Source organism: Lissotriton vulgaris, chromosome 8 (genome assembly GCF_964263255.1).
Source record: "Lissotriton vulgaris chromosome 8, aLisVul1.2, whole genome shotgun sequence".
In the NCBI taxonomy this organism is placed as follows: domain Eukaryota; kingdom Metazoa; phylum Chordata; class Amphibia; order Caudata; family Salamandridae; genus Lissotriton; species Lissotriton vulgaris.
In genome coordinates, this window is record NC_141696.1 from 22,458,610 (window position 1) to 22,483,054 (window position 24,445).

Genomic DNA, 24,445 nt, shown 5'->3' on the forward strand with positions numbered 1-24,445 from the left:
TTACCCCTCCCCAGGAGAAATTAACAACTTCCTGGGCATTGTTAGTCCTGACATTGCTAGCATTGGTCCCTTGGTAATGTTCACCAAGTATGATCTTTCCAGGGCCCACAAAGTATTCTGGCACCATTGTGACACTTGTCCCTGTGTCCCTGTAGGCCATAGCCTCTTTTCCATTTATCAAAGGCTGCTGTCTGCATTTCCCCAAGTTACTGGGACTCACAAAGGAGGACATATCCATGCCTCTATCACAGATCAGTACAGCCCGAGTTGGAACTCTGACTAGGCCAGAGTCCATTTCAGAACCCAGGGTTAACTCTACTACACCCTTCTGCTGAGTACCACCACCTGGAGCTGAACTAGGGGGAACAGTTGCCTTAGGGGCAGGGGTGGCTGGATTTGAATCTAGTGCAATCACTAGTCCAACTAGACCTCTTTACAGACTTAATGCCATGGTTTATTTTGGCCTTTCTTCTTGGAAAATTTGGAATCCCCACCTTTAAAAGATTGTTGGGGCCTTGTGAAGACTTCTGGTCTTTACCCTTCCCCCTCTCCTCCCCCCCTTATTAGGATCTTTCTTCTTCTGGTCACCACCTTGGTCCTGTACCTTCTGCTTCACCTAGATTCTGACCCATTTGTTTGCCTTCTTTCCCAGTTCTTGGGAAGAGGTCAGATCAGAGTCTACCAGGTGCTGATGCAACAGCTGATTCTGACAGTTAATAAGGATCTGCTCCCTCATAATCAAGTTGCATAATCCTGTATAATGACAGACTTTACTGCCCAGTAACCAGCCCTCCAGAGCCTTAGTAGCACAATCTACAAAGTCACCACAGTCCTGAGTCGGGTCTTTTGGGTTTCTCTGAACTGTTTCCTATACTGATCAGTGTTTAGGCCAAACTCATCTATGAGAGAACTCCTTAGGACTTTGTAATCATCAGCATCCTCTTCTCTTACAGTGAGGAGCTTGTCTTTACCTTTTTGTGCAAAGGAGAGCCACAAGATTGCTGTTCACTCCCGGGGGACCTTCTGTACTTTGCAGGTCCTTTCCAGTGCAGTTATCCATTTGTGGATGTCATCCCCACTCTGGTAGGGAGGGGCAATCTTGTTTAAGTTGCTATGGTCATAAGACCTTTCCCTACCACTAGGGAAGTTGCTGCCACCATAGGACTCTAGTCCCATCTTTTCTCTAGCTTTTCCAAGCTCCAGGGACTCCCTTTCTAAGGCTACTCTGTGTCTCCTTATCCTCAGCTGAGCTTCTTCAAGTCTCATCTGATGCTCTCTCTTCTCCTGGGAGGTGTCCTTCCTATGGGAAGAGACAGAGGTCCCTACTGATATGTCAGAATGGTTAGATTCCTGTGAAGGAGATCTTGGCCTTCTAGGCACACCTCCAACTCTTCCTGGGGGGACAAAGAAGGGACCCACTCAGCCTCCATCTCCATCTCCAGCAGGAGCTTCATTGTCAAGGTCATTGTCACCTGCCTGGTCAGCATCAGAGTCTGATTCCTGTGGGATCGGACCAATGGGATCTTCCTCATCTGCTGCTCCCAACCGACTGCCTACCCTCTCAGGGTGTGAAGCCTTTCTAAGGTCGTCTAACAGTAATTCCTCTCTGAGGCTTTGGGTGTTGGCACCTTTGCCTGTCTTCAGTTTCCTTGTAATACACAGAGCCCTTAACTCAGAGAATGGGAATGTGTCATACTTAGGTGTCTGTAGAGTACTGACATCTGGCAAGGACACACCAGGTCCTGGCACTGAAGACATTACTAGTGAGGTGTGGTGTATGCACCTACCTACTCTAGTTGTTACCTACTTAACTCTCTTGAGATTTAGAAAGGATGTGCTAAGCCCTTGACACACAACTCTAAGTTCAGTAGAACTTACTGTATTTAAGCTTGTATTATATGTACCTCTGGTACCTTTACTGGTTTACAAATCACCATTCACTTGAGATTATCTGGTAAAACTATGGCAAGCTGGAATCCCACAGCTGCCAAAAATGTGAGAAGTTGGCCTGGCACATGCTGCCCACTATTCTAGTGGGTACCTTGCACCAGTCCAAACGACCCTTATTGATGGTAGGTTTAAAGACAACCTATATAGAAAGCTATCCTACTGGTAGATGTGGAAAGCAGCCTTCAGGCTAAGTCCTGAAGGAATGTAAAGCAGCTTGTTTTACCAGTCTATAATCTCTTGAATGACCTAATAAAAAGAGAGCAACACCAGGTATATATATAAAATATATGTATTTATTCTAAACACATCCTTATTTAGCACACAGTAAATTAGCACAATATACGTTGAGCCCTAGAGGCGTACCAAACCATATATCAATAAAGTGGTATAAGAACCATGACTTGCATAGATATCAGGCTTAGAGCCTTTAGAACCGCTGGGGCCACTAGGAACCACCCAAGGTAGAGCCAAAGGGGCCCCACGGAGGACACATGCAGTGTGTGAACACAGCCGCGAATCACTATTAACTTCTACGGGGAAAATCGCGGTTGGAATTTCAAAGATACAGGAGACTTAGAAGAGGACTTGGGGCAAACCCCTTTAGAACTAGGAGGTTCTAGAGTCAACACCCACGGGAGCACCGAAGTACTCGAGTTACCTCACCCAGGGAAGCCGGGTGCATAGGTGTCTTTTCGTGTGGAGTTTCGTCGTCGTTATCAATGGCGATGTGCTGCAAAGTGCTGCTGGCGTCCAAGAGGAAAGTGTCCAGAGGGATCCAAGCCTGGATCAGAGATGTGAAGAACCTTAAAGCAGAGGGGACAGACTCTGGGTCACTAGCCAGTGATCAGGAAGGCGATGAGCGGATGCCCACCGATGTCGGGTGCCTACAGGTGAAGAGGGTGAAGCTTGACTCTTCAGCCACAAGGTCCCGGAGATGCCGACGATGACCAGGAGCTGGATTCAAACTGTCCCATGAAGGATGTCGAGTGCTGCCATGTCGGTGCCCGGATTGGACACAAAAAGCCTTGGCAACAGCAACCCACGCAGAAAGCAGAGATAGGCTTCGGTGCAGACCAACAAGGTCTGCGCAACCCACCACTTGGTAGGGAGTCAGGGCACATCGGGAGCAACCAGTGTAGCCCAAGTAAAAGTAGAGTTATCTTCAAGGGAACCCACCAGTCAACAGACTAGCGATCGCAAAGGATCCTTGAGCGGAAAAGCAAGAAGCAGGCCCACGGAACACTTGTGGAGTGTAGGCCCACAATCTTCAGTGCAGATAATGCTCTGGCTTGGGCTACAAGTAACCCAAAGCACAGCTTCAGGTAAACTCGGGAAGTCAATGCACTTAGCAAATATGCACGGTGTCAGGAGTGCCGGTTCCACATCACTCGTTTGGGATGCGGGTCTCAGCTTTGCTGAGGACTCGGTTCAGTCTTAGGGAAGTCTGGAAATCCTCTTCCTGGGCTGCAGGTACTTCGGAGTCCGGCAAGAGCTTCGAAGATGCAGACCGGCAAATACTTTGTTGGTGCCTGTTTAAAAAGGGGAGTCACTCCTTGACCCCAGGGAGATTCTTCGGTCTTCTAGTCGAGTAGAATGTCTAAGTTCCAGGATATATGTTGCAGAGTTTCATTCAGGTGTAATCTGAAGTCCTAAGGACTGGGGTCCCATACTTATACTAAGATAGAGGGTTGGACATACTCTGGGGACCCACCTATGGGAGGGTCTGGGGAGAGTGGCGGTTACACCCTTTTCCTTTGGTCCAATTGCGTACCAGAGCAGGGGCTGCGAGCCCCTGCAACTGGTTTGAACTAGGCTATGCACAGGGACACCAAGTGTGCCCCTAGCACTGTCTGAAAAGCATTCTCTGAATACACCCACCCAGTCCCAATACACTAAAGCCTGTCTGGGAGGTGGTTACACCTCATTGTGACAGGAAACCTAGTGTCCAGGCCTTTCATGTCGGAGTTTTGTCTAGCAGCAGAAGGTCAGACATGTGTCTGTGGCTGCAGCATCCATTTTGTGATGCTAGGGTTCTTTTAAACTATTACCGGTCAGACCAGTGTGTACATGTCTCTCCCTCTAGAAGTATGGGATCTACCCCAAATGCCAGGACTGGCAGGGGGTAGGATTCCAAAGTGTTTGACACCAAACACGACATGTTTCCATGCAGCCATTCCAAAGTTAGCATTTACCGTGAGGTTATAATGCACTTAAGAGTATATGGTCTGGCGGCAACACAGTGCATCCTCAGAGAATAGATTCCGAAAGCTGCAGAGGGGTCCTGCTCATGCATGGGCACCCTCTCACACAAAACTAAGCACCTTGCCCTCAGAATTGATAAGGCCTGTCATAGGAATGACTGATAGGTTTATATGTGTCAGTGACTGAAGGTAGATATAGGTAACACTATATCTCAGTAAGGGTTGCATGCACCACATTACCCAGGCTGCAGTATCGGACCTGTGGTGTCTTTTTGGAAGGCTTCCCAGGGGTGACACTGTACATGCTGCAGCCCCTGGTAGGCCTCTGGGGTACCTATGCCCTTGGTACCTAAGGTAACATATACTAGGGACTCACAAGGATAACCCAGTAACCAATCTGGAGTGTAAATAAAGTACATGCAATCATTTTAGAGAGGAAGCAGCTAGGATGGGGTCCTGATTAGCAGGGCCCCAGATAGAGTAAAGTCGAGAAACAGTGAAACACCAGCAAAAAGTGGAGGTAACCATAGTAGGAAGACCCTACTTTCCTACATTCTCTAACCATTTGTTGGATAGTAGGGTAATGGATCAGAGTTTGTGAATTTCCACAGCCTTACATGCAGCGGGCTTTTCCCCGACTTCCAAGGCAAACCATGCTTTGGAAAGTTCACTTCCTATGTTTTAAGTAGGTTTTAATGCTGATTTCTCTGTAGACATTGTACCTGTAAGGAATCCTTTCGTGAATTTCAGCCGGGCATAAATTGGGTATACCTTTGTGAATTCCCAAATGCATTAAATATCAAGTTGGAAATGGGTGTGCCCTTCCACACAGCTACTGGGATCTAGGAATTGTGGGACATTTCTAGGGAATTTGTTGTGCCCTAGATTCTTTTGCAGTATCAAACATACATTGAGAAATAAATAGACTTAGAAATTGTCCAGAACACTCATTAACAAAATGCTTGATACAAATGTCTTTTTCTGTATGTACATTTAGCTTTTATGGACATTAGGGACTATATAACAATAATATAGTTGAATAATAAATCACTAGATCAGCCTTGCAATGTAGTAGACATGAACTTTGTATATATAGATGGAAAATGGCTTTTAACAGGTCAGTTTAACTGTATTAAAAAATCAATGCTACAGTTAGAGTTTCTGATTGATTTATCTTTTTTCATTGACTGATTGTTAATGTGTTTAAATTTAGGGGCTGGACATCATTGTATAAAACAATGGCTTCCAGCTGAAACGTTTGTTAATTCTTTGATTCTACATCTGAAATGGAGAGGTGTTGACACTTACCTCCCGATTAGAGTCCATAGTTGCTCCAATAACATTGAGGATATTTGTGATTCCAGATTTGGGACCACCTAACATAGTTGTTCCCGAGTCCACTATAGCTTGACATCCTCCATCGCAGGCGATAATGTTTCCATTCACGGAGACGCTGAGGTTGAAAGGAAGAGACTAATATCAATGGAAGCTCTCAAGAGGCAAATTAAATATATAATACCTCAAGTGCTCTCAAGTCTTAATTGTGAGAAACAGATCTAACATCTTCAGAGCTTCTCATCTTGGTATGGGAGGCACCATCACCTGATCTGGGATTCTCGCTGGAGATAAAGTCACAGAATAAAACATCTCATGTACATACACATTTCAAACAGTATCATATATATCATCAACTCATCCAGTGACAGGTGTCCTGGCAGAACATGTTATATCCTGTTTTGATTTCTAGTTGTAATACTTAGTAATGGTTTCAGTCTGCCTCAGACTATCTCCAGATTTGTTTTATATCCTAACCTCAAGCATTGATCTTCTGTAGGGTTTGAGATCTGATGAAAAGGGCTCAGGCCTACAATTCATATTTGAGAATGTTAACCCTTCCCCCACACTGCATTCCCTACTAATCAAATACAGAAACAAACTCTGCTGGTTCACTAGGTTTTCACTGGGACGTTTAACATGTTACTGTAAATTGATTATCTGTGTACACAGCACTCTTGTATGATCATACATGCATGTGTGTCTTTAAGCTTGGCCTCTATTTCACAAGGTTCCCCTTCGTCTAACCATATCTGCCTCCTGTGGCCTGTGGAAATAACAAGCAGGCACTGTCCTAAAAAGTATTTCTAGTAAATATTAGCTTTGAAAGGTGGCAACAAAAGACTATAATTTCAAAGAAATATGGTTTAGGGATAAAACTCCCATACATGAAAGGACCGGCTGAACTACTTCCCAGAATCCACAGCTACCCAGATTGCAAAAGAGGGTTGGTTTTCATTAAAAAAATGTGAGGTGTCCAGGTTGTGGTTTGGGCCCGTTCCCAATGTGGGCACCAGACCCACCCACAGAAGTGAGATACATTTTTTATTGGGTGATGTGGGGGAACACTGGACGGTAGGAAAGGTATGAATCCCCACAGATTCCAGAGCGTTGAGTTACGGAAATGTGGGGAACATATATGTTTTTAGCCAAATGGCTTCTGGGTGAAAAAAACTGGTGCGAGCCTTTTAAGGCATGCCATGGTGGAATTCCATGGGTGTCTTGTTTCCAGACTGCTTTGGTAGTTTTCACTAGGTGCCGGCTGAGCTAGGGCCGAACACCTACACCCACTCAAATCGTAAAATAAAATGGGTTGGTTTTAATTTTCACTGGAAAATTTAAAGTAGTCATGTAACATTTTGGGCCCTTTCCTGCCATTGGCACTATGCCCAGCCACACAAGGGATGTATCATTTTGATTTGGAGACTTGGAGGAATGATAAGTGTAGGAAGTTTGTGGATCCCCTCAGATGCCAGAAGATTGCCTTCCAGAAACGTGAGGAGAATGCGTGATTTTAGCCAAAGTTTCATGTTTGCAAGCTGTTATGGCAGGGTTTTTGGCTTTATTTAGCAGTGATAATAGATCATTATTCTTGCTCGCATCTAGTATAGGCATTCTTAGCCTGTGTTGGCCCTTTTAAGCCCTTTTTCCAGACCTAGAAGAGGATAGCTGCTTAATATGTCTTTATTCTTGACTTTAACCTGTCTATTGCCTATTGGCTTTGACATATTAGACATATTGGTATGGTTTATGTAGGTATTCTGACAGAGCTAAGGAGCATTTCACCCCTTTCAGGCGTAAAGGCCTAGAGCTAGAGAGACTCCATCTTGATGGGAGCAGAGAGGCTTTTCAGGGCACAGGCAATGTTTATAGTTAAGGCTGTTGTTCACTTGGAGAGAACCGGTTCAGGCTGGCCCTTATCGAAAGAATGTATTTTTCTCCACTCCGAAGACACAACTTCAGGCTGGCCAGCTGGGAACGTGTCCTTGGTACGGGGAGGTACAAGAATTTGGTGGGCGGCAGGTTACTGGCCGTAGCTTTCCATGAAAGGACAAGAATCCATATTAGCGAGCTACAGGAGAGGAGGAGTGTTCATTCCAGCTTGTGTGCAGGTCAGTTCAGTTTTGGAAGTCAGTGCAGCGTGGTGTGCAGTTCAGCGTGGTGCTCAGACCAGCTTGGAGCACAGGACTGCTGGGAGCCCAGAACAACTTGGAGCTCCGAATAGCTTGCAGAGAGAGAGAGGATGTCTGCTGGGAGCTGCAGAATAGAGTGCAGTTCTTGAATGGAGAAAGAAGGCAGACGATTACTGAAGATGAGGAGAGAGGAAGCAGTGAAGGCTGTCAGCTGGAGCAACTGAACCAGAGGCGTGGTGATGTGGTGAAGGAGGGAGAGAGAGAGAGCCCTAATCCCACCAGAGGCAGAGAGAGAAATCTTCCTTCTAATAGGTGAGGTAGTCTGACTTAGTTATACTTACACTTTCTAATCTTTTTCCTTTCAGTGGAGTGTTCCTGTTATGTGTAATCCTTCTCTTTCAAGCGGTGTGTTCTACCTATAGTCTTTGTCAGTTACATATCTGTATATGTGTTTCTTATTAGTGTAATAATAAACATCCCCATAACTACAGTGCTTGAGTTCTTTCATGATAAAGTTATCCTGGCTTCAAGCCAGTTGCTGTTGAGCCACTGATGGATCAAAAAGGGGGGTAGGAGCGCTTAAATCAAGAGACAACTCAGTCAACTGGTGTGTAGTCCCTATTCTTGTTCACTAAAGGTAAACGGCGCTTCTAGGTAATCCCAGGCGCATGAATGGATGAGTAATCCCAATCAGGTAAGTGGTGATCACATAAATAGGGAGTGAGTGGACCTTTGATGCCAAGAGCAGGTAATACACAATAATCTGGACCCACAATCAAAGTTATTATTGTAGTTTCATCCCGAGTAGACAGCTGAGATAATATCCCAATATATATATATATGTATAGGTGTTCATAGGAATGTGGTCGTCGTTGATATGCGGCGTTAATGATAACACTGGGTGGGAGACCAGTGGGAATACCCACAGGATTGTGGCTTGAGTTAATTAATGAGAGCACTGGGGGGTCGAACCAGTGTGTAGGTTTCGCAGGATCGCGAACTGTTTGGAAAAGGAGAGCACTGGGGCTGCAGACCCACGTGTGTAGATGCACCAGATTGTGTGTCAGATCTGCCCTAGGGTAGAACGGTCTGGGTCGGGGTGACCGCGAGGCCAACTGATGTGAATAAGTGTAGTGTAGGGTATGGATATCCCTAGTAATCAGTGAGTATTCTTAGTATCCCTATAGATTTAGTGGTGTTTTTGATAATATGAGCTTGTATATTGCGAGTTCCCTATCCTCAGGTAGGTACCAGGTGCCTGGATAGGTGGTCCTGAGGACGGAAGGTGAGTACGTTTTGGCTGGGTCATAGGGGCCCCTGGGGGCTGATCCCATCTAAACAGAAAATCCAGCCATTACACAAGCTCGTCTGGGTAAGAACACCACATGAGAACCATACCTTAGCTAGGGCCAAAAATCTACAGCTAACTATATAATATACTTGACATGTCGGTTAAGATAAAGATTGGGATGGTACTCATGTATCAGAGAAAGTTCGATCATCAACGGGCTTAAACCAAGTCTGCGTGTTGGACCCCTCTTGTTTATATATTGTAGATCTCTCAACAGAGTTAGATGAGCTGACAGCACATGCCCGAGCCTGGGTGGACAACAACTCTCAAGTATTCTCTACGCTGATGTCTTATTACCACTCAGCAACACACAAATAGGAATTTTTAGCTTCTCTCCTGTCTTGGCGTATACACAGAAAAGAATGGCCTGGAAGTAAACCGCAAAACAACAAATGTGATTGCTTTTAATCGGCGTATTAAAAAAAAAACTGCAAATGGTATCTACCCATGTAGATTTAGGGGCAAAAATAGAAGCAAGGGGCACATCTGTACCCCAAAGAAAGGCAATCAATGAGAAAACCCAAGCAATCCATTGTGCCTTTTCAGTGTGGGCAAGATCCATTCGAGGCCACGGTCTGAATCTTTGGGGGCAGGAATTAAGGCCAAACGTATACCTTCCGTTGCAAATGGATCAGAGATAATGCTAGGCACTGAGGTCAGCCTCCTTGACAAAATAGTGATACAATTGTATTAAAAAAAACGTTCGGTTACCCAGATCTGCCTCGTCTGCCCAAGTTCAGCTGGAGTTTTCAATAACAAACCAGGGGGCATATTACCAACGTTTAGCGATATTTACCGCTAACGATGCTTAGCAACGAATTTTTTAACGCTAAGCATCACAGGAAATTATCGCAGAGATAACTTGCTATTAGCAAAGTTTATCTCAGTAGTGATAAAAATCCTCGCTCTAACTGCCAATTGAGAGATTATCTCTGGAAAACCAACGATAATCTCTCAAAGTTTGGTGTTAGCTTGATAATAGGGGCTCACAAACTTAGCCATGACATCCACCTTCCATAGGATATCATGGCTAAGTCAGGAAAATACCAGGTGTAAAAAAAGCAGTGCTAACCGCGGTTAGCGCTGCTTTTTTTATCACTAATAGGGTTAGCGAAATCCTTGATAATAGGAGAAATGTCGCTTAACAACATTTCTCCTATTATTTTTCTCTGGAACGCCCCCTTTGCATCTCATTAGAGATGCAAGGGGAAGCGTAGAGAAAAAGGGTGCTAACATGCGAATTTGCGTGTTAGCACCCTGTTGCTAATAGGGAGATAATTTTATCTCCGCTTTCTTGGCTTTTAAAGCCAAAAAAGCAGAGATAAATCCCTTGATAATATGCCCCCAGTTCTTCGCCAGACCTGCGGCATTTGTAAATCTCTGCCGCAAACTGCGTGCAGCTGCCGACACGACACTGGCTAAACGAGTTTGGGCTGAAATGAATCTCCAGCGGGGGAATGGAGCCTATAAGAAACATCTGGAGAACAGCATTGAGAGGCCAGAACTGGGAGATCTATGGATGCCAACATGTCTGGGCAAATCTTTAAGAAAATGGTAAATAGGTTGAATAAACTCCAAAGCTGGATCGAGGTCAAAGAAAAGTTGTCCAAGCGCCTTCACGGATGGCTGGCACTGAAATCTTATTTAAGCCGGAGAGAACCCTTACTCTTGGAAGGTAAAACAGACAGTCCTGGCACTAAGACTTGGTGAAATACTTAGACTAGACTTCCTCCAAAATGGAGGAAAGGTGATGCAGGTAAAGGCAACAGTTGCCACCTGTGTCATCAGGGGACTGAAACTCTACAACACTTTATATGTATCTGTCCCGTTCCTGTAAATCAGCGAAGAAGCTTATTAAGGACTAGAGTAAATTGAGAACCTGCTGTATTATTTGGCACTTCAACAACATTTTATTTTACTCATATGCATTTTTATATATATATATATGTTCCTTAAGCAAGACATGAAAACGTTGGTTTAGAATCGATACATATTTTTAGATTGTAGGTAGGTGTTGTGGATCATTTGCCTTTCTAAGCCTTTCCAAACTGTGCATATTGGTATTCTGATTTGTGATTACAATTATGCAGGGACACAAATAATGAAATTGAAAGACAATTAAGAAATTAAGTGGTTTGCTGCTGATGGTTGATTAGTTTTTAATCCTTTTACGTAAATATTTTTTACATGGTATGGCTTTTGTAATGTTTAGGATTTTAATTGACTACTAAACTACCCTTATTCATTCATACAACTAACAATTTTATTATTTATGAAGGGTGGATTCTCCTGGCTGAAATATGATGTCTCCAGCTGGCATTTTTGGGCATTTTGAGTGCAGGCTCTAGGCCCAGCCACTCAAGTGGGGTACCATTTTAATTGAGAAACATATGGTCACCAATTGAATTTTTCTGCATTTGTGGATGCTAAATATAAACCGATGAGCAAGAAAGAAAACATTTAGCCCATTTCCCTTGAAATCACATGACAATATGGGTAACCCCAAATTCAGAGGTGTACCAACAACCACTGTTCGTAAACTCAGTAGGTTGTGTAAATTTCTTAAGCACATAGGTTTCTTTCATAACTCTAAGTAAATGCCTTTTTTACTGATCACCCTCAGGTTTTTGGATTAATGCTGCTGGTTTTCAGACTCTGGAGAGTACTAGGGCATGCTGCCCAGACCCCAGCACATGTGCTGTGTCTCCTATTTCCTATCACCTGATTCTCATATTTAACTTACATATAAGGCCCTGTTATATGGTTCTTTATGTGCCCAGGGCCTGTGAGTTAAATGGCACATTGGACAGCAGGAATTATAGTACCACCGCTGTAGTGACAAGGTGAAAACATGGCTCTGGGCCTGCCAGTGAAGATTAGTCTGGTAGCTTTTAAACTATACCTGCTTTTAATAGTCATAAGTCACCCAAAGGTAAGCCATATAAGTACATAAGACATGGTGCTGGATTGTAAAAAGCAGGATGTATTACGGTGTGTTTTACATGCACTGACGATAAAGACATCTTGTTGTCATTTTCACTGTAGCAAGACTGGTAGTCCCATTAATGAACATATTTACACTAGCCCAACCAAAGACTGCCAATTTCCATTTAGGACCACCAAATATAGTACTTTAAGGTTTCAAATACATTTTAGCTTAAACCTGACACAGGGAGATTATATATATATGGTAATGTAAAGTTCAGGGGACTTTAGAAATTCACCCCTTTCTTGCCCCAGGTTTTTGGTACCCATTTCTGATTAACTACTACAGGTGTCTCCTGGGAAAACCTGCTGTCTCCCTGCTCTTTAAGGGCATGTTGTGAGAGGAGGTGTGACCTCCTGACAGCATGGCCTGAGATAGCCCAACTTCATGTGAGTCATATTGTAGCCTGCCCTTTCCTTTGTCCGGGTAGATAGACTGGCTTCTATATCCAGAGACAGAAAAACAATTTGAGACCTTTTCCAGGAGGAGTATGACCATAAAACTGGGCACACTGCAGGGGTGTACCCATAGCTCAGACCCAGGGAAGACGGTTTCTGATATTTTGGTTCTGGGCAGAGATACGCACTGTGCGGTTGTTTCATGCCAATCCACAAGGAAGTGATGCAACAATGGTTAGGGCTGCCCTTAGGAATTTTGCCCCCTTTGGTTAGGGAGTTCTCCCCACTCACAAACTTGAGATTGGCATACATGTGACATCCCTGGATCGTCTCATTAGAGCACTCCTGGACCTAGAAAGGACAGAAGAAGGGCCGCTCCTGCTGAACCTGTGTACCTCAGAAAGGAAGGCTGAACCAAAGACAGGACTTCAGAGAGAAAGGTTTCTTCTCCTGCTGTTGACTTTGTAGAGAGACCTCAAGGGCTGAATCTGCTTTCACTTGTGCCAAGGACCGGAAAATGGACTCCAAGGGCTCATTGACGAGCCTCCTCTCAAAGTTCCAGGACCTACAAGGCTTAAGAAGTCCTGCTCGGCAGAGCCCAGCTGACCTATAACAACTGGAATTGCCCTGAAGCGCTCCTGGTGATAGAGTTTTAGTCCCCACAAAGTGCCTAGAAGTTCCAGGACATATGGCTGGTGCTACGATTTACTCTGCCTTCTGTAGGTACTGCAACTTTTGTGTCTAGAGCTCAAGGATAATTACTAGTTTCCTACATAGTTTTCATGGCGGTGTGAACCCTTGAAAATTGTGGCCATGAGGAAACCAAGAGGGCCCTGCAGAGCCTCCTATATACTCTGCACCAGGGGAAGCATAAAGAGGGACACATGGTTTGCCCCTCTGTATGCTTCAACCCCAGTTCCTGCAGGGCAAGGACTTAACAGTGCATTCCCAGCAGGAATGTGCGATGGTATTCCCATTGCCAAGCAGCCAAGGAGTAAAAAGGTGTGCTGAATGGCCATAAAGGAGTTAATGCTAGAAAAAAGAGATACGTGGACCTTTGGTGTATAGATGTGTGCTGTTTGGCCCGTTCAATCTGAACGGCTGGATCCAGATTGGCTGGCCACAATATGGAAAACATGGCTCTCATCTGATTTGGTAAGTTTGTTGTGGACATGCAATGACTAGCTGAGAACTCTTAAGGCGATGCAGGACATGTAGCAGGGTCAGTGCCGTTGCTGCTCCAAAACCACAGCCAGAGTACTCTAACAAAACCTTTTCCTTACCCTTTGCCTAAGTATACTTTTGGTGCCTGAGAATGGTGTGAACACAAAGTGCTTCAGAGCAGCAATTACAGGTGCTTTAACTGTCTTCAGCAAATATATGTGTGGAACTACTGATATCATGTCCATACGGGATGCACATATCTCTCCTAGTGGAATTGTTAATTTACCACCCACTGACACTCCCACCAACAAACCAGAGCAATCAAACATTCTACTTACAATGTTCAAGTTCAAGTTTATTGTTTGATTAGTTAAAATCTACTTACAATGACTGCACTGTGAGGATCAGGAAGGAAATCTTTACCATTGTGAAAGTGTTCACATCTCCAGCAGCATGCTCTGCCAGTGTCACGCCCCACAGGACCTCTGCACCTAACTAGCCTCTTCTGCAGCAGCAGGCTCACCAGTATCTACAACAACTTTGAGTCCTAATTGGACCGTTCCACCCTCACAGCCTGTCTACCCATCACATCAAACCCAGAGGATCTCCCTGACCACCTGGCCCACCATCACCCTTAAGAAACCACAGTGACCATATGGTCCACACACTCTGGATCACCCTTGGACCCCTATCCTCACCCAGTCTTCACGAGAGGACTGTGCCCAATTAATGCAGCCCTCGCCCCATTCCTGAATGACTCAATCAGCACAGTCCACTTCTCAGAAGCCTGTAAATTCCAGTACTCCGCCAACAAAGCACTCAGCTGATCCAAAGACTCTAGCCAACTATGGGCCCATTTCCTTAATGTCCTACAGGATGAAAGTCATAGAGAAGATCATGACCAGATGAGAACACAACCACTTCAACAACAACCACCCCCTCGACACAACTCAGTCTGGATTCAGGCCCAACCACAGTACTGAGACCACTCTCATAGCTGCCATGGAAGACAACTGATCTTGGACAGAGGAGTCACCCCTGACCTCAAATCACTGGACCTATCCGCAGACGACAAACTGCTTATCCTGCAACTCTCTGACATAATGCTTTACACTTCGACCAACCTCTCTGCCTTTCTTATCCTAGGAATCTTGAATAAATGCGCTCCTGTCGATCTTAGCTGTTGACTAGGATTGTGCGGGGTGAGGAAGACTTGTAGGTAGATAGGGCCTTTCATGACAGAAGTACATGGCTTTGAAAAGAATTATCTTCCCAATTGGCAACTAGTAGAGGGTAATCAATGGCTTTCGTCATTGAAGCACGTCTAGGTCGATTAAGAACAAGGCGTGCCACCGCATTTTGTATTCGTTAGAGACAATTCAGGCAGTCTTTTGGCGCACCCAGATAAAGGACATTCCCGTAGTCAAGTTGCCGGGTCACCAAAGTGTGAACTATGGTTTTCCTTGCTGATACTGGAAGGATGTCTAAGGTAATTCTTTTAGCATCTTAAGGATGTTAAAGCACCACCCTGCCACTTTTCTAGTTTGAGACTCGAACAAGAGTTTAGGATCGAGCCACACTCCCAGGTTCTTTACCTCTGTTTTGGGGGCAGGGACAGGCCCCTGTGTCTGGGGCCAGCAGGCATCACTCCAGATGGAGGGGGATTTCCCGATGATCATGACCTCTGTCTTGATACAATTCAATGTAAGGCAGTTGTTAGGCATCCATGAGGCCAGATCATTGAGACAGGAAGAAAACTGTAACACTGACTCACCCAAGTCTTGCGCAAGGGTCACTACAAGCCGTATGTCTTCAGCATTTGACACCATAGTGATCTTGTAATTGTTCATAATCTCAGCCAGCGGACCAATGTACAGATTGAAAATGGTGGGACTCAGGATAAATCCCAGTGGGACCGCTTGAGGTAGTGGCAGAATTTTAGATCGGTGAGAGTGCTGTACAATTTGGAAACTACGATCTTCCAAGAAGGACCGCATCCACTGTAGACGCTGAAGAAGTAGTTTATGGGATACCGTGTCGAAGGCGGCACTTAGGTCCAACAGGACCATGGCTACTGTCTGACCAGCATCCACCCATCTCCGTATAGTCTCTGTTGCAAATAAGAGAGCAGATGCTGTAGAAAAGGATGCTCTGAAATCTGATTGTGTGGGATGAAGAAGGTTGTGTGAGTTGATACGTGTCACTGATTGTTTATTCATAACCTTTTCAGTGATTTTAGAGATGTAGGGGAGCAGAGAGATGGGGCGCAGATTATCCAGTAGCTCAGGGTTAGCTCAGGATTTTTTTTAGAGATATACCAGTCGCGTGTTTCCATGACCTAGGGACCTCTCCACATTTAAAGGATGCACCTATTAGTTGCTGTATAAGAGGTATTATCAATTCATTGCCCTCCTTTATTCCGTTGGGCGCCGCCGGATCGGCAGGGGAGCCTGATTTGATTTTTAAAGCTGCTTCCTTCAGCTCTATCGCAGGGGGGAGGGGGGCAAGAAACTCCCTCAGGGGTGTAAAACTCTGCTCGGTAGAATTCTCTTTTAGTTCAATAGGGCAGTTCTGGGCTTCCTCCGGGAAGGAGTTATATATGCTAGGGTCCTCATTTATGAAAGTGAGCATCGCTGCGTGAAAACGGCGATGCGTCACTTTTCATTGCGCCCTCCTTGCGACACCAATGATGCATCATATTTACAGTATGACGCATCATTGCACAAGGAGTTACAGATACGTCAGTATTTCTGACGTATCTGTATGGCGCAAAAGTGACGCATTTCTGGAGTGTGTCACAAAAGTGACGCAACTCCAGCAATGTGTCCTTTCACATGGGGCAAGCCCCATATGAAAGGGCCTGGGTCAGTCTTACGCCTGCTGTGAGGCAGGCGTAAGAAATTGACGCATTTGAGTCCTAGAAGTGGCGCATTGAAATCTCATAGATTTCACTGCGTCACTTCAATGACCCTTTCTTGCGTCAATACGCCCCCCTTGTATACATTATACCTGGTGCAGGTTTAATGTGGCACAGGGGTTTACAAAGTGACACATCTACCTAGATGCGTCACTTTGTAAATATGGCGCAACAAGGCGCATTTTTTACGCCACTGGTGCATCACAAAAAGTGACGCACCGGCGGCGTAAAAGTGACGCACAGCCTCATAAATGAGGCCCTAGGTATTTTTTGAAGGGAGAAAAATGTGTTACTAGTATTTGAATCTTTTTAAGTTAATTCAATGACGCAATCTGTTTTCTGTAATGTATAGGGCCAGTGCTGTACTGAGTTTACATTTTCTGGAGATCTCGCTGTTTGTGTTTCATAATTTAAAATATGACTTTTTTGCAGTTTGATTTATTTTGTATTCTTAAATAACATCAGGATAAAGCATCCATTCATTCATTCGTGCATTCATGTGAGTACCTTTCCATAGTGATCTGCCAGTATCGCTCCTTGGAGACAGGCACCCAGTAGATGTTTCCAAGGTAATATGAAGGGTCAATGGCCCCAAAGATCACCATACTTCCACTGTCTCCATAGCTGTGAAGATAAATGAGAGAACATTGCTGGATAAGACAATCAACTGATGACGTTTCCAGAGTTACCTTGCATGTAGACATAGTGCTTTCATGTACCTCCATCGTGTACATCCACACAGCCACGCGAAGAACCAAGAATCATCACAACTGCATCTTTAGTCCCTCTTTTCCTTCAAAGAGACCTAATCAACACTCAAAACTTGGGGCACGATTCATTCCACAAATATCACCCCAGTATGCACATCAGCACCATCTTTGATAAACACAACTAATATTTCAGCTGTGTATGCAACGCATAGGAGACATCTCACTATGCCGCCATTGCTAACAGCCCCCTCTACGATTAGCGATTCCCAAACATTCCTTAATTGTGAGTCACAATTAAGGAATGCCTTCTCATTCATTCCTATGAGTCTACAGGTCCATAGGAATGAATGGGAGATTGCATGCATAATTTGCGAGTATCAATAGGTACTCGCAAATTGCGCATGCACTTTCAAGGGTGCAAGGGTGTCAAAAGGAGACCCTGTTGCACCCCTGAAATTGATCTTTGCACACATGTTGCACACATACATGCCCTAAGGGCATGTGTGTGTGTAACCTACAACTTTAAAAAATGCACTTTAGTGCATTTTTCAAAATGTTTGCAAATGACCATCAATTAGAAATTGATGGTAATTTGTGCCCCCTATTAGCAAAATCGCAATTTGCATTTCCATCATGCATTGCATATAAGGAATCGAATTTGCAATTCCTTAAATGCAATTGCAAATTAGGAAATCTCAATAATTTGCGATTTCTTAAATTGCAAGAGGCTGACAGGCTTATGCATCGCAGAATCCGTTTTTGCAGGTGAAAACTGCAGATTTTTGCGAATCGCACCGTTTGCGCTTGCAAAAATGGTTGATGCATGTGCCTGATACTGTTTTTACAATGATCTTGCTGATGAACACTATTTGAGTGATGGGCTAGTAGATGGGGGCCATCTAGTCCAGTGTAGGATTTTTTTAGGAGTGGGAGAATTTGGCCTGTCTTGAGAGCATCTGCGAAGATGCCTTGAGTGAGGGAGGCACTGACAATGGTGACCAGAGCTGAGAGAGCATCTACAGAGACAGCTTTGATAAAGGATGAGGGTGAGATATAATTTTCATATGAAGGTGCTCTGAGGGAGTTGAGTATATCATTGTGAAGTGCAACATATAGGGCTTTGAAGGTTGACCACTGTGAGGGACCGGACATAAGAGTGGAATCAGGCTTGGTGTCATTAATGTGCTGTTGGATCTTTTGTACTTTTCACTGAAGGATAGGTTGATGGCATTCCACCATTCCATGGAGTGGTGAATAGGTGGGTCCAGCAGGGCGTTGATACAATGCTTGATTGTCTTGAAAAGAGTTATGCTTCTGTTGGTGGCTTCAGTAATGTTGGAGGTGGCATAGTACCATGCTTTGGCTGATGTGATGAGCCACCTGTGTGTGCATGGAGAGACTTTTGTACCATGAGGTCATCAGAAATACTGTATCTCTTCCATTTTCTTTCCTGTCTGCAGATGGATAATTTATTGCCAGAAAGGTGTTTATAGCAGCAGGGTGCTTAAGGCTCTGACTTGCACTTGAAGGTTTTAAAGGGGGCATGGATGTTCACACACTGTTGCAAAAAAGTGTTGAAGTTGTTTAGACGGGTGGTGGCCCCAGACGTAGAATTGATCGGGAGAGAGATGAGTTCCAATATTACCTTGTCTATGGAGTTGCCTTTGAAGGATCAGAAAGTTTGGTCTTATCTTTTGTATTAACCTTAGTTTGTTGATCGGATGCTGACCAAAGAAATTGGTATGGCAAAGTGGTCAGTCCAACTCAGGGGTATGGGCAGTTTGTATTGGACCATTGGGGATGTTGAGAACACATGTTTGAAGATATTGTCTATGTGCCACATTTAGTATGTCAATGAGTCTGAAGAGTGTCTCTTGTTTTCTTTGGTCTGATGCTGTCTGGGAGGTGGTACGTGCATATTGGATGGGTGAGGTGGTGAGGAGATTTGATAATTCATCAATGAAGGCTTTGTTCTGCTTAGGAAGCCTTTAGGAGAGATGGTAGGCGAAGTTTGAAGTTGCAGATAGTGGGAAAATGCATAGCAGCAACTCCATGGATTTGAGTGTCACTCGACAGCCGACGGTGAAGAACTAGGATGACTCATGAATGACAGTGAGGACTCTTCCCTTCTTAAGAGTGCATTCCACATGATGGGTGATGTAGCGTGTGGGAAGAAGGACACCTAAGATGTGCAAGGATGTTACATTGAACAATGTTTCTGAAGAAGTATCAACCTTGTGAGAGGTGATGTAGTCTGTGATATCTGGTCTCTGGAGTACTGTAGAGGGTGCATTTGTGAGAAGTTGGCCTGGCATATGCTGTCCACTATTCTAGTGGGCACCTTGCACCAGTCCAAACGACCCTCATGATGGTAGGCTTAAAGACAACCTATATAGAAAGTTATCCTAGTGGTAGCTGTTGAGAGCAGCCTTCAGGCTACGTCTTAGAGGAATGTAACACAGCTTGTTTTACCAGTCTATAATCTCATGAATGACCAAATGAAAGGAGAACCACGCTAGGTATATATATAAAATATATGTATTTATTCTAAACACATCCCTATAGTCTCTTTATGAGGCTAGAGGCAAAAGTACATCAAATAAACTTATTGTTGTTGTTGTAAAGCTTTTATTCAACAATTTGTCATAAAGCCAAAACATAAACATAAAATACATTCATATACAAAAAACATTTTAAAAACAGATACATCTTTACCAAAAGTGCAGTATGTGCATGGTTTGAATCCCAAGGCAGTATCACAGGGTATTTGCAATTGATAGGGGAATACATTGCTTTTTCATTATTTATGATTTAACATGCAAAGTATAATATTCTTGCAGTTTGGAATTAATTACAAGACCTAGTAAATATAAAAGAAAGACTATGTACATTGTATAAATAATTAAAATGCCAGTAGTTAAAAGGACTCATTATCTTATGTTTTAAGTCCGAGTTTCTTTCTAATCAAGCAGACACTATGGAGATACCTACTGACTCCAAAGGTTACCAACTGAGAGGACGAAGATCTAAGTATCCTTTCTGCCTCTTTGAACGATCTTATGCCCAGGTTTTTGCATAGAGGTTTAATCCATTTAATGCGTTGAAATTTATATAAAGGACAGAAGAATAGGATATGGGCCTGGTCTTCCTTTTGGTTAAGTTCACACAATTTGCAATATGAATCATTCCCCTTGGAGTTTCCCCACCGACTGGTGTTTGCATTTATTTGTAACACCCCATATCTGTATTGTAAATATACAGTTTTGGCCAGAGGTGGCTCAACTTCATCCATAAATTGTTCAAACATAGTGGTGTCCTTAAATTGTAAAAACTTCTGGGCCAATGAGCCAGTACCACGTTCATGGGAGTGTGCATTATTAATAACATAACACCAGAAAGCAGTTTTTACCTGATCTTTACAGTTATTTTGCAAAGCAGCTGGATTAGTCCAAAAGTGTAAAAGGCCTATTTTTGCGAACCAAGTGGATATATGTCTCAGCCACTTGATTGAGTTGAATGTGTCAAGTTCCCTAATTTCCATTAAACCAGTTCTAAAGTCAGCGAGTTCCGGGGTTGACCATATCCTTACCCAGTAAAGAAGTGGCCTCAACCAACATAGAAAATCTGTACGTTTTATATTAATATCAAGGTAAACAGGCACTAAAGGCGTTCTTAACGGTAGCCTTAGTAAGCGCCTAAAGAACGCGTTTTCTTCAATATCAAATGTCTTGTTTGTGTAAGCCCCCCAAATCTCGGCCCCATAGAGGGCTGCAGATTGCGCTTTAGCTTTAAACACTTCAATTGCAGGAGTTATAGCTTTTGAAGTGCTCCCACCATGAATTTTTAGGATAGGAAGTGAGTTTTGTTTAAATGACAGCCTACTTTTTTCTATTTGTTTATTCCAAGACATTTTACTATCTAGCCTGATACCCAGGTAGTCAAAAAATTCCACGTACTCTAGTTTGGTATTATTTAAGGCCAAGTTCTTCTTAAAAGTTTTTGGTGGGTTAATGGCCATGTACTTAGTTTTTGATGAGTTAATTTCTAACCCCTTTGCCTCACAGTAACTATTGAATCGGTTTATTAAGTTTTGTAAACCTTTTGGTGTTTGCGATATTAAAATAGTGTCATCCTCAAATAACAGTGCTGTAATTGCCTCATTGCATAGTTTCGGGGAAACGTGGTTACATTGTGCCAGATAATGGGGGATATCATTTACAAATAAGGAAAAAAGGGTGGGGGCCAACACGCACCCTTGTCGTACCCCCCTTTTTACAGGTATAGCTTTGGTAAGTTCGCCATTTCTTCCCCACCTTACTTTTGCATAATTATCAGTGTGAAGCTTTATAAGGTTAAACAGCAATTCGTCTGGGACTCCCATATTCCTTAAAGTATCCCATAGTAGGGAACGTGGGACAAGATCAAACGCTGAGCGTAGGACCATAAATGCTACATATAGACTACTCTTCTTTAGTTGGACATATTTCCAGCAGATACACATGAACCTATGCACCTGGTCCACAGTGCTTGTCTTAATTCTAAACCCTGCTTGATATTTAGAGAGGATTTTGGAATTCTCTATCCAGTCTAAAAGTCGCTTTAAAATATGCCTGGCAAAGATTTTTTGTAAAATGTCGATTAAACTAATCGGTCTGTAATTACCTGGGTTATATCGGTCCCCTTTTTTATAAATGGTAACTATTTCCGCCCCCTTCCACGTTTCAGGAATCGGGGTTCCCAAAAGAATAGAGTTACACAAAAAATTTATATACGGGCACCAAACATCAATGTTGTGGGTAAATAAGTCCTCTGGTAGTTTGTCCGGGCCTGGTGCCTTGCCCGCCTTAATTGCCTTGATTGCACATAGAGTCTCTTTGATACTAAATTTGGATGAGGTGGTACACGGGGTTAGAGAACCTAAGTTAATTTGGTAAGAGAGCACATCTGTCGCATCATATAGTTTTACAAAGTGATCGTACCAGATTTTTTCATCCAGGAAAAAGTCCCTGTTGGAGCTACCCTTTTTGTTATTTTTTGATATCAGGTTCCAAAAGGTACCCTGATCGTGTTCCCTAGCAGCATTTAGAAGATCTTCCCAGATTGAATTGTCCCATTCATTTTTTGCACTAGAGAGGAGTCTTTTGTATGCATTTCTACACTCTCTTACCCTGATCTGGTCTTTCAATTTCACTGCATTTATTAAGTTGCTTTTTGCTAGACGACACTGTTTATTATACCATGGTGTCTCTAGTTCTAATTGCCTTCTTGTAATACCCTTATCGGTACGACATGTTTTACTCAGGAGGGGGATTAATGATTCTACTAAATGGTAGTGCATTTTGAGGACTTCCTGGGAACCCAATCTTAAGTCATATAGGGGGATGATGTCTGAAAAGGTGTTGTAAATACCCAAGAGTGTGTCATTTTTTGCTAAAATGTGTGGCCACTTTATAGCTCTTCTGTTGTTGGAGACCTCAACCTCTCCCACCTCCCTATTAGTTTCTATTTCATCATCTAATGTGAAAAAAGGGTGAGAGAGTAACCCCAATTGTAAAGGGAAGTGGTCGCTTTCTGGTCTATTCACGACTTTAAAGGCCAACAGCAGGTACCACAGATTGGATGTGATCAACATAAAGTCGATCAATGATTTAGAGGTCCCCTTATTATATGTATAATTTGCTGGTTTGTCTTGGTCTAGGCGACCGTTACATGCCCTTAAATCATTGGATACAGTCAATTCGAAAATCTGCATGACTGCCACTGAGTTTTTAACTGATTTTACACTGTCTAGGGCAGGAATGTCGTGAACCCTATCTTCATTCTCTAACAAGTTTTCAAGCCCCAACACAGGCTCGAATTGGCAGTTAAAGACCCCCCCTATGATTACTTGGGAGTTTGGATCCAGATTGCCTAAATACGAGCTCAGTTGTTCTACAACCAATGATTCCTTGTTTTGGGGGTTTGGTCTATTATAAATATTTATCAGATAGACATCCCCCAAATCCTTCGTGATCAACTTTACCCCAAGCAAGTCATTGGAAACAATGTTCAAGGGTGAAACAACAACATTCAGGGATATTCTTATCCAAATTATTAAGCCCCCTGAAGGTCTACCTCTTACAGATGCAGTCGCCCCGCAATGAAAAGCTTTGTAGCCAAGTCTATGAACCATATTGATTGCCCAGGTTTCTTGCAAGAGTATGATGTCATGCTCTTCCAAGAAAGAACTCCAGTTCCTGTCACATAGGTTCCTTGACAACCCTGCGATGTTCCATGACAGAATTTTTGTGTCTCGTATTGGTTTACATTGTACTGAGTTACTGCGATGTTCATTGCTTGCGTTTGGTATTTCCCTCTCGGTAAGACCATCCAGGTCCTCAATACCGGTTACCAATTCTTGAAGTTCAGTACATGGTATTGGTAACGTATTTTGGTCCTGTGCAATACAATTGTCCACTAATACTCTGACTTGATGATCTCTGGGGAAGCTGACAGTCAATGGTCCGGCCCTTATAATTTTGGCCGGTTCAGTTACAGAGGACATTACACATGTACTTAAGTTTTGTCTTACACAGGAATTCTTCAAGTGAACTCTAAGCACAGAGGGAGGACTTCCCCGACATTTATACTCTCTTACTTGTCAATGACCCCACCATGACCAATTTTTATCCGCATCCATTGACTGTAGATTCTGTGGGTACATTTTACTACCAGGGGTTGGAGGATCAAAGAACGAGTACCTGTTATTCGTCAAGCCTAACCAAGATGGATCTCTATTGCCTGGTATTGGTTGCTTTGGGTAAAAATAACTAAGGTCGCAAGTTCCAATTCCTAGTTGACCTCTCCGCTGGTTTTGGCCATACACAAGGTGGGCTACTGAAGGGTCTTTAAAGTTCACCAATATGCAATCCCCTATTATGTCTTTAGGCCTGGTGCCCAACCAGCTAACTCTTCGAACATGAATAACCTGGCAGTTAACAGTGTATGGCAAAGGTATGTTTTCTCTTAGCCAGTATAAGGTCTTGTTTTTGAGTTCGTCGTAGGTCTCCCTTCTGTTAGGTTTCAAAGGAGGGACACCGGTGAGCACTACCACATAAGGTTGGCACCCCGGGGGAAGATCAGCATTTGGGGTTTGTTTTGTAACTGGTATGCCTGTGTTAGAATCGGCTACTGGATCGTTGTTATTAAGGCCACTATTGATTGTACAGACAGTTGTTCCTGTCCCATCAGCAGGTCTTGGTGGCGCCAGGGTTTGAGAAGTGATAGTAGTAGTAGCAACCTGTTTCCCTTTGCGTGGCGCA

At 43.6% G+C, this 24,445-nt stretch overlaps 1 protein-coding gene across 1 annotated transcript in view; it reads right to left on the bottom strand.

The window, feature by feature from the left end:
- The window catches only part of LOC147693267 (pepsin A-like), a 100,605-nt gene that overhangs the window by 24,662 nt on the left and 51,498 nt on the right, over positions 1–24,445 (bottom strand). The window contains exons 6-7 of the mRNA XM_086933660.1: positions 16,942–17,058; positions 5,460–5,604 (exon numbers count right to left, since the gene is read on the bottom strand). Of these exons, the coding sequence (XP_086789786.1) occupies positions 5,460–5,604; positions 16,942–17,058 (262 nt within the window). The remainder of the gene's footprint in view (positions 1–5,459; positions 5,605–16,941; positions 17,059–24,445) is intronic.